This window comes from Triturus cristatus, chromosome 11 (genome assembly GCF_964204655.1).
Source record: "Triturus cristatus chromosome 11, aTriCri1.1, whole genome shotgun sequence".
Classification (NCBI taxonomy): domain Eukaryota; kingdom Metazoa; phylum Chordata; class Amphibia; order Caudata; family Salamandridae; genus Triturus; species Triturus cristatus.
Genome location: NC_140594.1, coordinates 166,612,457 through 166,628,686, shown reverse-complemented (window position 1 = coordinate 166,628,686; position 16,230 = coordinate 166,612,457). Strand labels below are relative to the sequence as shown.

The window sequence follows — 16,230 nt, the reverse complement described above, 5'->3', positions numbered from 1 at the left end:
TTAAACTTGTATAAAAAGTCCTCAAATTGTGCCTCATTGTGCTGCAACTCTCCAGGCCTGCTCTTTTAAACCCTCAGTTACTCTGCTATTCTTTCGTCATACTTAATTCTTCACTCTTCAGTACTAAAACCTTGAAAAGATTCCAGTGCATCTAGATCCAGCCCTGGTGACAGAAAACTCTACACCTACCTTGCACTTCCAATACAACATTTACAGGACTAATGCACACAAATTTACCTTACAACTTCATTCCATTACTTGAAGCCTGATGACTACACTATGGATTGATCCTGTCAAAACAAGTTCCATCCAGAAGGTTTTTATTACTTTGAAGAATACTCCTACTAGAACCATTAAGCACTATTTTCCAGAGGCAATCCTTCTGTAACTTGTGTTAAAGTAGTGACAGACAGTGTGTGTCTTTTAAAACAGGTCGTTTGAACTTCAAAACCATTAATTATTAACCCGTATATTCAGCCCTTCAGAATGCTGTTGTGAAGGTTTACAAAGAAAGATGCCAAAGGGAAAAAACAAATAAAAGACGAACAATCAAAATAACCAAAACACATTTGAATACATTCGATGACAAGCACACAGCATCAGGCAGAAACCCCATAAAAGTGAAAAAATAGTAGTTTTTGGTGAAGCATGCCCAAGCATTTCACAAATAGGTAGCAACAAACAATCATGGCAGCTAATATGGCAGTAAAACTGGAAAAAGTGAAGATTTCTGTATCAAAATAATGGAAAGACTTTGAGGAGGACGTAAGCAAGGGGAAGGAGATGACAAGGGGATTGATATAATGCCATTTCTTGCACATGAAAAGGTGCAGTAACCCCTCAGGAGATAGGATTGGTTTATCTGGTGACACTTTAAGACCTGCAGAATGATAACACATGGTATCCTTACCTTAACTCACACTATACCTAAAATGGAGTACAGTATTGTGCCTACACCAGATTGCACCTACCTCTACGTGGTCTTCTTCTGATCTATACCTCTTTGGGTGTCATGACACAATTTCAACTTAGTCCACAGCATGCTGTGCTGGTGTGGACATCCCATTTAGCTGGGACGGGTTAATTGTGGGCCAGAACCCTTACTCTGTTGAAAATACTACAGTGTGAACTGACACCTCAACCCCAATAAAAGAAAGACAACATCATAAAAGGAACCTGGTATTGTCATATTATGGCAAAATGCTCACATGCCTGTAATTTGTCATATTAATGCATTAATGCGTGACTTGGATACGGGCATTAAAAGAAGGGCTTTACCACTGTCGGTCGTTTGATTACTTTCTCCAGTTTTGTGTGGCTAAATTCCAAACTGATGACGTTGTACAGCTTTTCTCGTTCCATCTCTGGTGTTTCGTAATATCTTACAAACTGAGCCAAGCTCATATCAACGTTCTTTTGCGTGTTGACATCCATCACATCCACATTTCGTCGACTTCCTGAAAAAACAGAAAAAGGCTTTTCCTTAATTAACATCAGGTGGAGTGAAGCACCAGCAGAGAATGTGATTCTCCACAAATGATTTATGACATCAAATTTTATAATCGTGCATCTTAAAAAGCATTACTCTCGATTCAGAGTTTATATCAATAGGAAACATCGGTGTACATATATAAACAAGCATTGGCATAGCCAATAGGTCTCGCCGTTGGGACCTTATAAGTATTTCATTATGCAGCACAATATCCTTGGTGCAACATCAACTGTTGCATGGCTAAACACTTATAATGTCCCAAAGGCGAGACCTATTGGATATGCCAATGCTTGTTTTAGAGGATTTTATTATGTGCGTTTAGCCATCCTCTGGCTAAAATTAAGCCCCTTTTATAACAGTGTGGTAAAGGTCTGGCATTAGAAAGGACAGGCTTAGGGGGGATGGGAGTGTTAGGAAGTGATCGTAAACAAAGGTTTCGTCTGAGGGGAACAGGAATAAAGGAGGAGTGCTATGTCTGGCTTGTGCCACACTGGCACCGCTGGTCTGTTTCCTGCTGACACTTCTAACCTCAGCATTCTAATGTAACTGCGGGGAAGCTGCGCTATCTGCATGTTTGCACTTGATGCAGTATTCTGTTTTTATCAAGTTTTAAATAGTGCAAACTCAACACAAACGTATTGGAGCCCTTCCATAAGTACCAGTTACATAATACAAGGATGCTTTTTTTTTGGCTAGGCATGGGCGACTAAGGAATTTATTAGCAAATTCTTAAAACTGGTGTTTTTTATGTCTCGCCTAACCTTAAGATAGAAATGCGTGCCCGTTTTACCCCAACTCATAAACACTTTGCAGTAAGATTAAAAATATTTAAAATTGTATAAACGGTTCAGATGGGCAAATGTTTTATACACAAATCTGCACGCTCTCACAGGAAAGCGAGGGACAAAATTATAAAGTCCGAAAGCGAAAACCACAAATAAGATAATAAAATTACGCTAAAAGAAAAAGACATATCCCGTTCCTCCATGTTGAATTTTAACACAGTTTTATTTTCTTTAAAGCATAATGTATACATAACTCCCGAGACTTTTACAAACACAACAGCACAAAGCAATGCCTCCAACTTAAAAAAATTGTTTTTTATTGTTAAAGGGTTATTTAACTGCTGTCTTGCAGTTGAAGATTTATTTAAACCACAGCTTTGGCATTGTTTCAAAGTTCCGTTAATTTTTCAAAAGCGCTTAAAACTAACAAAATGCATGCGCATGCATTTTATGCTAAGTAGCAAAAGTACATTTAAGCATTGTTAGTAACTTATGTCGATGTTGCCTTGTCCTGTGGGGGAATAAAAAAAAAACGAGAGAAAGCGAGAGACAGAGGGGGGGAATACAAAAAAAAAAGAGAAATAGCGAGAGAGAGTGCATTGTTAGTAAATTATGTCGATGCTGCCTTGTCCTGTGGCGGAATAAAAAATAAAATAAAACGAGAGAAAGCGAGAGACAGAGTGCGAGCAAAAGACAGAGTGAATGAGGGGGGAATAAAAAACAAAAGCATAATAGCGAGAGAGAGTGCGAGCAAAAGACAGAGTGAATGAGGGGAGGAATCCAAAAAAAAAGAGAAATAGCGAGAGAGAGTGCATTGTTAGTAAATTATGTCGATGTTGCCTTGTCCTGTTGGGGAATAAATGAAAAAAGACAGAAAGTGAGAGACAGAGTGAGAACAAGAGACAGAGTAAATGAGGGGGGGATAAAAAAAAAGAGAAATAGCGAGAGAAAGAGTGCGAGCAAAAGACACAGTGAATGAGGGCGGAATACAAAAAAATAAAGAGACAAAGCGAGAGAGAGTGCACGAGGGAATGACTAATGCTAAAAGTGTAACAGCAGCTGGTTTCAGGAGAGAGAGCTGTGCACGAGAGAATGACTAATGCAGCTGTCTTCAAGCACACTCGTGCTTGTGGCAGCATCCGCCTTGCGGGAGCGACCAACTGCCAATTAGCATGCGCACCGTAAAAATGAGCAGAGCGACGGCTAAAGGCCCTCCTATGCAGCGCAGGTGCGCTGCGTAGGCGAGACCTAAAAAACAGAATAATGGGTTAGTAAAATCAAAGGAAGAGAAAGGGATTTTTTTACAAAAACATTTTAAGTCAAATAAATGGACACACCAAATGTGGGTTTGTTTTCTTTGCAAAATATGCAGATTGTAAAAGTATCTAGGGATTGTGTTTTTGTTCTGTTTCGGAATTTTTATTTTGTGGATTTCTGTTAAACTTTTACCAGAGAAATATACAAATATATTCAGAATTAGTGTGGCTTCAGAACAAACTATTAATCGACTAAGGCTGGTTAATAGCACACACTCCTTAACTACATATCTTACAAACTTTCAGAAACCAGTATTTTTAAATTTGTTGTTGTAACATTGAACATAATAAAAAATATCTATAAAAGTAGCACATGAAGTGAAGAAAATTGTCACATTCTGTATACATGTTTAATACACATTTACAGTACATGTCAGATTCTTTCATTGTTTATATGTATTACTAAATTCCTATTTATTTTATTTCTTCCACCAGAAGAGGCAGCTGGATCTGAAGACTGATGGCACATCACAGTGTCCAGAAGTTCTGGGTACCATACTCACCAGGCCCAATACGTTCCCACTAAGATGACTTGGGCCAAGTCGTTCCTGATGTTCTTCAGAACTTTAGGCAGGAGAGGTAGAGGCAGAAGGTGTACAGGAGTTCAAAGCTCTGTTCCACCTGAAAGGCATATCTGAGGGAGAATTGCCTTGAAAACTCTGAAGCGCAAAAGTTTAGACACTGCGCTTTCTCTGTGATGGCGAAAAGATGGAGACAGGGTTCACTGCTAGAAGAAGCCCAGCACCACCTCGGAGTGTAGCCATCATTTGTGATCCACTAGCAAATGCCAGCTTTGTTCAACCGCACCAGCGTTAAAAGATCCTGCCCGGTGTTGTACAACCAGAGAGATGCCCGGACTATTCAGTCTGTACCAGAGGCTTAAAACCTTCTGGCCCAGGACCCATGATCCCACCCCACTTGGTGCAGTTCCACATTACAATGGTGTCGTTCTGTAAGAACTTGCACCTGTTCCCCCCCCCCCCCCCCCTTCATGGACGGGAGGAAAACCTTTGGTGCTAAGAATGTGAAGACCATGATCCTCTAATATCTACCTCTCTCAGATGGCCTCCCCATCTCAGCAATGAAATATCTGTCCCGACTGTCAGTTCGGTGTGGGTGTGGTAGGGATAGGGGTCTGCCAATTGTGCAGATCTTTCACAGTCTTCTCCGACACCTGGATGGAATCTAAGAATTTCCTTTGGTGCTGAGTCCACTGAGAATTTAGATCCCACTGCAGAGACTACATGTGCCACCTAGCACGGTCCACTAGCAGGGTGCAGGAGGCCAAGAAGGCTCAGAGTCTTTCTCACTGAGACCAAGGTCAAAAGTTGAAACATCGGGATCATGGCCTGAATATCCTGGATTTGTTGAGGCAGAAGGAAGGCTCAAAAGGATAACTTACTTACCTGTAATCCTAGTTCTCTTCTAGGGGTATCCTCATCAATAGTCATAAGCACATGAATATTCCCACCCATGCGGGGGGACCCCGGAAACAATATATACACATATATGTGGAAAACATAGATGAAGCTCTATATATATAAATATATATAGCGATCAAGCTCCCAAGAGGAGCGAAACGCGTCATGGAGGACACTGGTCCTAGAATTCCTCCATGCTGAAATAAACTGCACTGCATTACCCACTAATTTGGTGTGGGAGTCCGTCATTTTCTTTTCTAAGGAGTTGGGAGGTCCGTGCCTGTGGTTTCCGCCTTTCAATTTATACAACCAATGCAGAAAAAGAGCTGGGTAATGCTACAAGAATTTCTTTGCACATATACACATTCAAAAAGAAGCAGTGAAGAAAGGCAAAGAGCATTAGAGCTGCTTTAATGTACAGCAGAAAACATAATCCTGCAAAGAGGAATGACCGCATTGCCAGCTCACAGGCTGCATTGCAGAAACATTTAGGGGCCGATTCCGAACGCGATCCGGCCGGAAAAAGTACGAGCCGTACGCGTGTTTTCCGTCCGACTCGTTCAGGTGTACAAGCGAGCAAGTACGATGCGAGGAACCCGAAATCGCCGACCAGGTTTCCGGGTCCGAACCGCTCCGTACGTCTCGTCCGTAAGCAAACCGTGCCGTGCAATGGAGGCAATTTACGACTGAGCCAGTACGATGCACGATTCGGACAGCTGGATCGAGTTGGAGCATCCGACACGTAAACGCTCCGGGAAGCGGACTTCGGGGGTCCGCGCCGGACCCCCCATTACCCGTAGGCTTACGAGTCGATCACAGGCGGGGACCCAAGAGACCCCCCTACACATGCAAGTACGGTGCGGGTGGCACAGACGCGTCTCCACTACAGGGGGTGCCTTTGTGCGCAACAAACCTTTTTCAACAATGGGAGTCTATGTACGCGTCGTACAACAGGCTCCCATTGACTTAAATGGGGCTCTGAACGACCCGTGTCCGTTAGCGCTTGTTCGCATGGTACTCGGGCACTCGGAGCCCCGGAGCACGAGTCGGTTGGAAAGCCCTCCGGATCCGAGTCGGACGGAGCCTTCTCCCAGCGAGATCGGAATCGGCCCCTTAGTGTAAAAAGCCGAAAAGCTAACTCATAGAAACACATAGGAAAAAAATGGCACCGTGCCTTTCAGGCAGCTATGACCCCCAGCTTCCCATCATGCCTCAGGGGTGACAGTTAGGTCAGTTGTTCTTCGCGGGGACCCGAAGTCCAGGGTACAAAGAAATGACATTTACCATGATAATTTGCTTCGGAGGCGGGTGCGTTGCTTATGACTATTGATGAGGATACCCCTGGAAGAGAACTAGGATTACAGGTAAGTAACTTATCCTTCTCTTCCAGGGGATCCTCATCAATAGTCATAAGCACATGAATAGACTAGCAAGCCCATCCCCTCAACCTGCGGGCAAACGATAAGCTTAAACTCATACAGACATTGAAGAAATATCATGACTCCAATGAAATCAGCATTGGAACAAATTCCTCAAGGAGGCCTGGCCTACTTGGGTATCTGCTCTGGAGTCAGAATCAAGACAGTAGTGCCTGGTAAACGTGTGTACCGATTAACAAATTGCCGCCTTGCAAATCTCGGCCATGGGTACATTATGCAAGAAAGCTATTGTAGCTGCTTTTCCCCTAGTGGAGTGAGCCTTAGGGGAAACCAATAGAGGCTTGTTCGCCAATTGATAAGCCAGCTTAATTCAGGACACTATCCACCTCGAGATGGATCCTTTGGAGGCTGGAAACCCTGTCCTGACGACACCATAGTTTAAAAACAATTGGTCAGACTTCCTAATGGATTTTGTTCCCTCAAATAGAATTTGAGAACCCTCTTGAGGTCATGTGAGTGAAGAGACCTTTCTGCTGGTGTAGCAGGATTGGGAAAAAAAGAGGGAAGGGAAATTGACTGGTTAACATGGAAGTCAAACACCACTTTTGGTAAGAAAGAAGGGTGAGTCCTCAGAACCACCCGATTGTGATGGAAAACCATGTATGGTTCCTTTGCGCAGAGTGCCTGGATTTCACTTACTCTGCTTGCTGACGTAATAGCTACTAAAAAAGCAACTTTCCACGTTAGGTACTGTAAAGTGGCCTTATGAATGGGCTTGAAAGGGGGGCCCATTAATTTGGAAAGAACAATATTCAACTCCCAAGGAGGAGAAGGATGTCGGACAGGAGGAAAAACTTTCTTTAACCCCTGAAGAAAATCTTTGACCACCTGGAGCTGAAAAAAGGAGGGTTGGTTAGGTGATTTTCTGTAGGCCGTAATGGCCGCCAAGTGAACTTTTACAGAAGTATACTTCAAATCAGACTTGGCTAAATAAAGGAGATAAGGCAAGATTACCTCCTCCTGCCCACTAGTGGGACTAAAACCATTACGCATACACCACAAGACAAACCTCTTCCATTTAAAAGAATAAGAACTCCTTCCGCCGTTGATGGTCTTCTCGTCGACGTTTTTTGCTGCCAGTGAAGGTATTTTCAGCGCCAATGCCGACTCTGAAGGAGAGCAGACTGGTACTTTACTTCTGGATGAAGATATGGCTCTCCCCTTTCTCTTCTTCACCAGAGACCTGCCTCTAGAAGGAGCTTTTCCCTTCTCAGGCAGCCCATAAAGACGACTCCTCTCTCTGTCTTTCAGAGTACGCCTGGACAGGGACTGACAATGCTGGCAAGTCTTAGAATCATGATCCTCAGGAAGGCAAAGGACACAGACAAAATGGGAGTCTGATCTAGCCTTCTTTTTGCCACAGGAAGGGCAAGAGTCAAAGAGAGATGGCATTTCTGAGAGAAAAAATATGCTTAACTCTCTCAAAAAAAGTAGGAATCTACTTTAAAAGCCAAAAGACGTCGAAGTAGGTTTTGACAAAATATTTGTAAATATTTTCTGACAGAAATCAGAAAAACCGAGAGCTGAAGTAACCAGGGTTCTGACTGAAGGAGCCGGAAAGAACTGACCTAACTGTCACCCCTCAGGCATGATAGGAAGCTGGGGGTCATGGCTGCTTTAAAGGCACGGTGCCAGTTGTTTCCTATGTGTTTCTATGAGTTAGCTTTTCAGCTTTTTACACTAAGTGTTTCTGCAATGCGGCCTGTTGGCTGGCAATGCTGTCAATCCTCTTTGCAGGATTATGTTTTCTGCTCTACATTAAAGCAGTTATAATGCTCTTTGCTTTTCTTCACTGCTTCTTTTTGAATGTGTATATGTGCAAAGGGAATTCTTGTAGCATTACCCAGCTCTTTTTCTGTATGGAGGGCTGCATTGGTTGATATATATATATATATATATATATATATTACCTACTGGCGGTCGCCAGTAGGTAGTTATAGTTAGGACCCTGTTTCCATAGGAAAACCGCAACATTCTATTTTGAATAACTTTGGCGCCGGTCGACGAATCCTCGCGAAAGTTTCAAAATAGGTGGGGCGCTGCGCTCCGCTCCTACCCTGAAAGTCTCGGGGGGATTCGTCAAGCGGGGGCTGAGATAAAAGGGGGGTCCCAAAACGCGTTTTTCCCATGCATTTTTCCATAGGACCTTTAGACACAGCTACAGCCCGAACGGCTGAACAGAGTTCCTTGAAATTTGGCAGAGAGGTAGTCTACAGGTCAAGGAAGTGCCTTCTGTAGGTTTGGTGTAAATCTGTTCAGTATATTCTGAGAAAATAGCCTTTAAATCAATATATATATCTGAGCCAGCTTACGGTGCGCTTACGGTGCGCTTACCGTACGCGTACGGTGACGTGCGCGAGTGCGATTCTGATTGGCTGTTAGATCTTAGTAAACATTCGAATCGGTCGAAACCAGGAAGCGGCGGCCGCCATTTTCTCTCTCGCACTCTGAGTGGGGATTAAAAAACAAAGGACCAAAACATGTAAAGGGGCTGTTTAGACAGCTCCTAAGCACCTTGCCATGTTGGGGGAGCCCCCAAAGATCCCCCAAGGCCAAAAACGGAATTTTAATTTTTTCGATAATTTCGCCGATTACGCTTACCGTACGCGTACGGTAAAAATTATTTTTTTTAAAAAAATTATCCATACTCTCCCCACCCCATTTGCAAATGGTGCCCGAAGGAGCACCATTTGTGCATGGCATATCACAGATGTGAAAAAGTAAAATATTACCTTTCACAACGAAGCGCATCATATGTCCTCCATATGCGCACGGTGCGCGAAGCGCATCGTGCGTACATGGCCCATCTAGCGTAACGTGGGCACGCGGTGCGCGTAGCGCACCGCGTGCCCACCGTGCATGCACGGCACTAACTGTGTAAAGAGGGCGCACGGTGCGCGAAGCGCACCGTGCGCGCACGGAACGAACTGCGTTAAGTGGGCGCGCACGCCACGAATGGCGTAAAGTAACTTAGCATTTAAAAAAACGTACAAATTCACTGAAAAAAACATAGGTTTCACACACGTTATAGTTAGGAATTAGCATTTAAAAAACCTTGCAAATTCACTGAAAAAACCATAGGTTTCACACATGTTATAGTTAGCGGAAATTTTACTGATAAAAAACCAATGAAATTCCCCCGTTATAGTTAGTGCAGGCAACTATAACTCACGCGACCGCAATCTTCTGCTGATGACATATGTGTCTTTATGAAAAAAAAATATTTGTAATATATGTATAGCTAAAAATTTATGGAAGAAGACATGGGCAAATAAGTGTCTAAATACAGTATTAGCATCAGCAGAGGATTGCGGTCGCGTGAGTTATAGTTGCCTGCACTAACTATAACGGGGGAATTTCATTGGTTTTTTATCAGTAAAATTTCCGCTAACTATAACATGTGTGAAACCTATGGTTTTTTCAGTGAATATATATATATATATATATATATATATATCTATCTTCATATATGTTTTCCACATATATCTGTAGATATTGTTTCCGGGGTCCCCACGCATGGGCAGGAATATTCATGTGCTTACGACTATTGATGACGATACCTTGGAAGAGAACAGCACAGTTACCAGGATGCCGCCAATAAAAGTGAGCCTCTGTGAAGGAGCCAGGTGTGACGTTCTGCAACCCACTTCCAAAGCCTTCCAAAGCCTTAAAAGGAGCAATATTGTTGGGAAAACTGTTGTACATGTGGTGCAAGACCAAAAGAGCGTACTGTTGCTTTATTTTTTTTCAAGCGCTCTAGTGCTGAATTTGCCTAGTCTCCAAAGAAACAAGTACCATCAAATGACATGTCCATAAGGGGCTGTTGGACATTACTGGAGAAGCCCATTGACCTATCTATGAGTGATGCCAGGCCTGATCTGATGACGTACTTTGCAGTGTCTTGTACATCCTGAAGTATTTGTTGAAGTGTGGCACGACACATTATTTCACAAATGTCGTCTGAAATATTATTCCCATGTAACCATACACTTCTTTGAAATAATAATTCTTTGTGCATGGCCAAGCCACAAAAAAATAAACCCATGAAAACCCTCAAGGAGAAGCTGGTTTGCTTCTGTGAAGTTCCCTGACCAGCTTGTTATTGTAGCTTAGCCATAGATATATTCTCCCCCTCTGCCTGCCAGATGGATTACATTGACCAAAAATACTTTCATATGGCTGAGAGACTCATGGCTAGATTTGTATATTATAAATTACTGAAGACTGAAGCTTATGTCAGATGGACCCGTTTCAAATCTTTGATTCTTTGTCATGTGTCTTTACTCCACTGACTGATGTTTTCGTATTCAACAGACTGAATAAGCATGTATAAAGTTTAACAGAAATCTGTGAACAAGACAAAATCAGTAACTCTTGAGCTCTAATTGACAATATCTCTGGTCCCACTATTATGATGAAAAACCATTTCAGCATATTTTACATTTTCTACTGGTTATTATAGACACTATTCCATGTGAAGGAAATTCATATATTCAATAGAAAAGTGGTATTTTTTGTAATAAACTCTCTTTGTGTTACTAATCGCAGAGTGCTATACCACCAAGCATTTATGTAAATGATAGGGTTTTGCACCCATATAATTAAAACTATGTACTCAACAATTAGAGGTTTGATTTTAGTTTACATTAATGTTACATATGGGTCCCAGAGAAAATATTTGTGATGTCTTTGACGTCTCTACAGTTATGCATTTAGCATTGTCAGCAAATAATCAAATTCATAACGCTAAAAGTGAAAAGCATCTTTTATTAACATAAAAAATGGTGGGATCCAAAGAGATGATCTGTGCCTTATAGCGTGCCTATGAGGGCTTCGTTGAATGGGAGCAGTGGTTCCGAAGCAGTTTACCCTGGCTGTAGGACCTCAGTGAGTACATTTTTGAACCTCCACCAAGGGAAGCTGGAGCTCAAGGACTTCCGCTGTTCTTCCAATCACCATGGCGAGAGAGGCAGATTCCTCCCTAGATGGGGTTTTAAGCCCAGTATCCGTAAGTGTCGAGATCACTGGCCTTCATGGGCTCCATAAAAAAATTCTTGTCTTATACCTGTAATACATGAGTGGCTCCGGGTCTGAAAATCTATGTGGCAAAGGATGCCTATGAGAATCAGAAAGCTGAGAAAGAGGTAGAGTTCAGGGCGACTTTGATAGAGGTCGTGGCATATCCGCTTCTGATTCTGAAAGGACTATGAGTTTCCCCCTCTGGTGTCAGCACTGCCAGAGTTGACGCATGGGGAGCCGGTGCGGTATTCAGCGCTGATGAGGGATTCGGAGTAAGTGTTGACACCAAAGTCAGGGTGAACCCCGAAACGGGGTTGAGAGGCTCACAGTCGGGATGGTAACCCGTCTGAAGGCCCCCTCAGATCTATGTGGTCCAAAACCACGCCAGAAGGATTCAGAAGGGTACCGAAAATGTGCAGCATGGCCTCTATTAAGGCCTGAAACTGCTGCGGTATCGCTGACCGCTTTTGGTTGTATGACTACTTGTGTCTGTCTGATTTTCTTGGTTGTGCTTTGGGTGCCACTGAGGGCACAGATTTGCAAAGAGTTTGGTTCGTGTTTGGATTGCTTTTTTAATGCAACCTGATGCAAAATCTTCTGCTGAGATTTGTAAAACCAACGCAAATCATGATTTGCATTGGTTTGTAACCCAAAGTAACGCAATGTAGCACAATGCACTGCCTTGCGGTACTTTGCATCAAGAGGCGTTCCATGGGTGGTGCATGGGTCTCCCCATTCAACCACTTTTGGAGTTTGACACAAATCTCTATCTACAAAGAGTAGTAGACAGGAATTTGTGCCAAAATCCTGAGCCCTCCTAAGACGGACGTAACGAGAAATGTTTTCATTTACCCTCATTTCTCCTCTTTGCATGTGTGTTGTATACTACAGGAATCAGGAAAAGAGGAACATGCCTTAAAGCGTATTTTTTGTGCAGGAAGGAACCCCTCCCTGGACAAAACATTTGCTGACTACAACACAAACAGCTTTGCACTATGGCACAAGGATGCCTGTGTTGGCGCATGGCAACAACAAGTGCGCCAGTGCAGGGAGAGAACAGAACTGTGCCATTCTAAGTAGATATGGTGCAGTTCTGCTCTCTCCCATTCACACAAGGTAGCACAGCAGCTTTACTTTCTGGGCTGTGTTGCATGAACTCTTTGTAAATATGCCCTCAGGTGTTTATGTTCTGTCAATTTGCTGCTTTATGGTTCGTTGCGATAGTACTCTTAAATGATAGCGTAACTTCCTCTCAACCTAGTGTGGCTTCCCTTTCACCTTTACAATTCCTGAGTCTTCAGCAATTTCCATTCTAGGTCAACCTAATACAACACCATCCACTGTCTTACTTTTGGGTGTCTGTTGGATTTCCATGTTAAAGTTAGGCATGCCTGATGGTATAAGTGCGACAGCAAGAAATCGTTACCCACTTTTTTCTTCAGAATGAACCCAAGCAAGCGGACCCCTGGGTCTAAGAACCCTTCATACCCAAGTATCAAAAGTGTTTAGTCTCCCACTGAAATCTGATTGCCGTCCCATCTAGATTTCTAAGTTCTCTCATCAGGAACTGTTTAGATCTAGCCCAGGTGGTGCACAGTCCGGATACTTCCCTGAACCAGGTTGTTTCTTTTAGGATGGTCATTGACTGCATCCGGTATCTTATCTACATAAAGGTGTTGTTGGTATACACAGACATGATATGAGTCATATTTCCTATTTCTCCCTGCCAGGAAGGGCTTCCTAAAGCAGGCAACTCAGTGGTTTGGGGACTTCTCATTTTTGTTCTTCTTTCTAAGGTTCAACTTTGGAAAACCACTCTCCCGTCTTAACTCTAGTTGTTGGTGTTGCCTATAATAGTTTAACCCACTTCAGACATGACACATGGTTAGAGGGCAGTAGGAGAAATGACTGAACCTTAAGATGTTTGTATATTTCAAAATATTTATTTCGGGAAAGGTGATTGTGAGATGAGCAACCTACTGTGTTTTAGAGGTTACTCTTAGTTAAGCTGAGTGATAAGTATAAGACTTCATGTAAACAATTAATTCATGCCTTCTTCCATGTGGGATTCTGATCCCCTTTTCATCTCAGGGAATCTCTTCATTCAAGATCAGCCGTGCTATCAGGACATCTTAGCAATTAAACACAATCCTGGTGGACTGGTCATTAGTGTTCCATGCAAAATTTCCAAAAGATCTTGTCAATCACCTTTCTCAGTGACCTCATCAAGGTTCTGGGACCCAAACTGCCCACTCTATAAAGAATTTAATCATACTCTATGAAGAATTTAATCGTTAAACTCAAGTCAATCTCAGACGCTGCTCGGATGTGTAAAGAAGCGTGTTTTACCTTCATAGGCAACCCTGAGCTTTGCAGCATACATCAGGCTGTACTTTAAGTCCATTGCACTCTGCAATTGTTTCAGGGCCACAAAGTACTTACACGCTTCTTGGACTTTCCTTATTTGACCAGGAAAAATCATATGGCATCATTGTTATAGCAAAGTGTTCCGGCTCTGCACACATGTGATGACGTCTCTTACTCAGCAGTTCAGGAAGCCTGCAATACGGGTCCAGGAAGGCGTCCAAGAAATGGGAGCACCATCAATGCCATGTGCATTCTTTCAATAGAATAGAAGCCATAAAATCCCTGGGCTTCATGAAATGCATTATCCTCTATAAAACAATCTCTCCTGAGGTCCTCTCTACTCTTTCTGGAAAGTCCAGAATTCAAATGCTTTCACTTCGGACTGCAGGGTTTTCAAGTTCATTTCAATTCAATCAAGTCCTATTCCACCCTGCATGCTCCCTGACACTGCCCAACCTATTCAACACTGCATGCTCCCCAACACGGCCCAACCTATATCATAAAACGCCAAGGCTCACCTGGCACTCACAGGATCCAGCGGTGGTTCCTATCTCCCTGCTGCTGCAAAGAAGCGGCCTACTACAGAACAGAGATCCAAAGCAGCTGCTTCCCCTTCATCACTGCCACAGGGGCTCACCTCTGCTGCCATCTCCAGTCCTTTGCTCTTGGCATAGATCAAATCAGCCTTGGCCAACTGCTGCAGTAGGTATTCCTCACAGCAGTCCTAGATGACTGAGAATTTGTTTTCAGGGCCAGTATACGGAATGAGAAACTAGAGCTGCATCCCAGGTACAGCTAAGCAGCATGCCACCTCCACCACGTCCCGCCAACACATTTTGCCCACTTGCCCTAAAAAAATGGGCAATTGCAGCTAGTCGCTTGCAAGGCGACATAGAGGGAACTGCATCCTACTGTTGCTCCCCTGCTAGATTGGTTACAGTTTTGTTCCTAAATGCCACTGAAGGTGGAGAGGGCTCTCTCTCTCATTTTATTGTCCTACGGCGTCAGGAGGCCAGGGGCAGTGAATGCTCTGACATTTCAGGACCATAATGCAAAAAGAAAGAACAGGATGGCAAACCACTTTTTGTGAATAAGCTGTAAAGGATCTAAGTGCATTGGTGTTGTTGCCACCGACAGGACAGCTCAAGATTTCTAGATTTCTTAGGTTGGTCAAGAAAACTCACTCCTGACACCTGGATCACCCATAAGCTAGCCCAATCTGTGTAATCAATAAAACTGCAACATTATTTTATCTATAAAGAGTTGTCACTGTCATTTATTGTGTTGTATACATTGTATTATGAGTTCACACTTGTTTTCACATCCGCTAGGAGTTGCAATGCTATGGCTGTGCCGCCATATTTCTCAATGTCTGCTTTAGGGTCTCTCACTGCCCACAGCAGGGTGATTATAGCATTTTTTCAGCAGGTATTCTGGCTCTGGCACTTTTATTCAGTTGCAAACTCTCTTTTTTTGCATCGCTCATATAGCAGGATGTTGACACATTTCATAGAAGCCAGTGAGAGCCAAACTTTAATATGTCTAGCCAGATATCTTGCTCAGTGACACTTCACTTTCAGAAAGAAGTTAAGTTGAAAAAAATGTTTTACAATAGTAATAGGTAGTCAGTTTGGTGGCTTTGACAAAAAACAAATTGGCCAGAATTTTGAATCTCGGAAGAGGTTGTTTGTCTTATGCCCTCAAAAGTGTTCCTCAAAAGTGTCCCATACCAACATCTGACCGGCATATAGAACCATACTGAAAACAAAATGAGAAAATATTGAATGTGTACTTTTTGCACTGGGATTCCATACTTTAAACTATAACCTCAATACATATGTACCTTCTTGTAACTCTTGATTCTATGAACACCTAATTTCCATAGCATGCCCGAGAAATGTGGCAGCTCAATCATACAATTTGGATTTGCTTTACAGCAGGCCGCCAAGCTAATGTGTCCTCCCCTCTCCACCCAGTTGGAGTACTCCGCTGGTAGAATACCCCCATTCTGCTATCCTGAGCAGTACATTATGAGTGGAGACTATCACCTGGAGAAAGTCATCTGCTATACTGTAATAGGCTGCACCTATACTGCACCATATTCGGATGGTGAGATATACATCACTGACATGCACGCATCAGCACATGTAGGTTGAGAGGGGAACAGGGTGGCTAGCTAGTTGGCAGGTTGGAGGAGCTTGAAGTGACACAGTGTTGAATCAGTGTAGGATAATGTTACTTACCCAGTAAGCATCTGTTCTTGGCATGTACAGCTGTAGTTTCACATGCTTTGCATACTCCTGCCATCTAGTGTTGGGTCCGGATGTTTGCAAGTTGTTTTTCTTCGAAGAAGTCTTTCCAGTCACAAGGTTGGTGACTCCTCCTTACCAT

The 16,230-nt window shown here is 43.0% G+C and overlaps 1 protein-coding gene across 6 annotated transcripts in view; it reads right to left on the bottom strand.

Moving 5' to 3' along the window:
* KDM2B (lysine demethylase 2B) overlaps positions 1-16,230 on the bottom strand; it is a 759,008-nt gene that overhangs the window by 503,812 nt on the left and 238,966 nt on the right. For all 6 annotated transcript variants that reach the window (XM_085636000.1, XM_085636002.1, XM_085636001.1 and 3 more), the window contains exon 5: positions 1,279-1,457. In XM_085636000.1, coding sequence (XP_085492126.1) covers positions 1,279-1,457 — 179 coding nt within the window. The remainder of the gene's footprint in view (positions 1-1,278; positions 1,458-16,230) is intronic.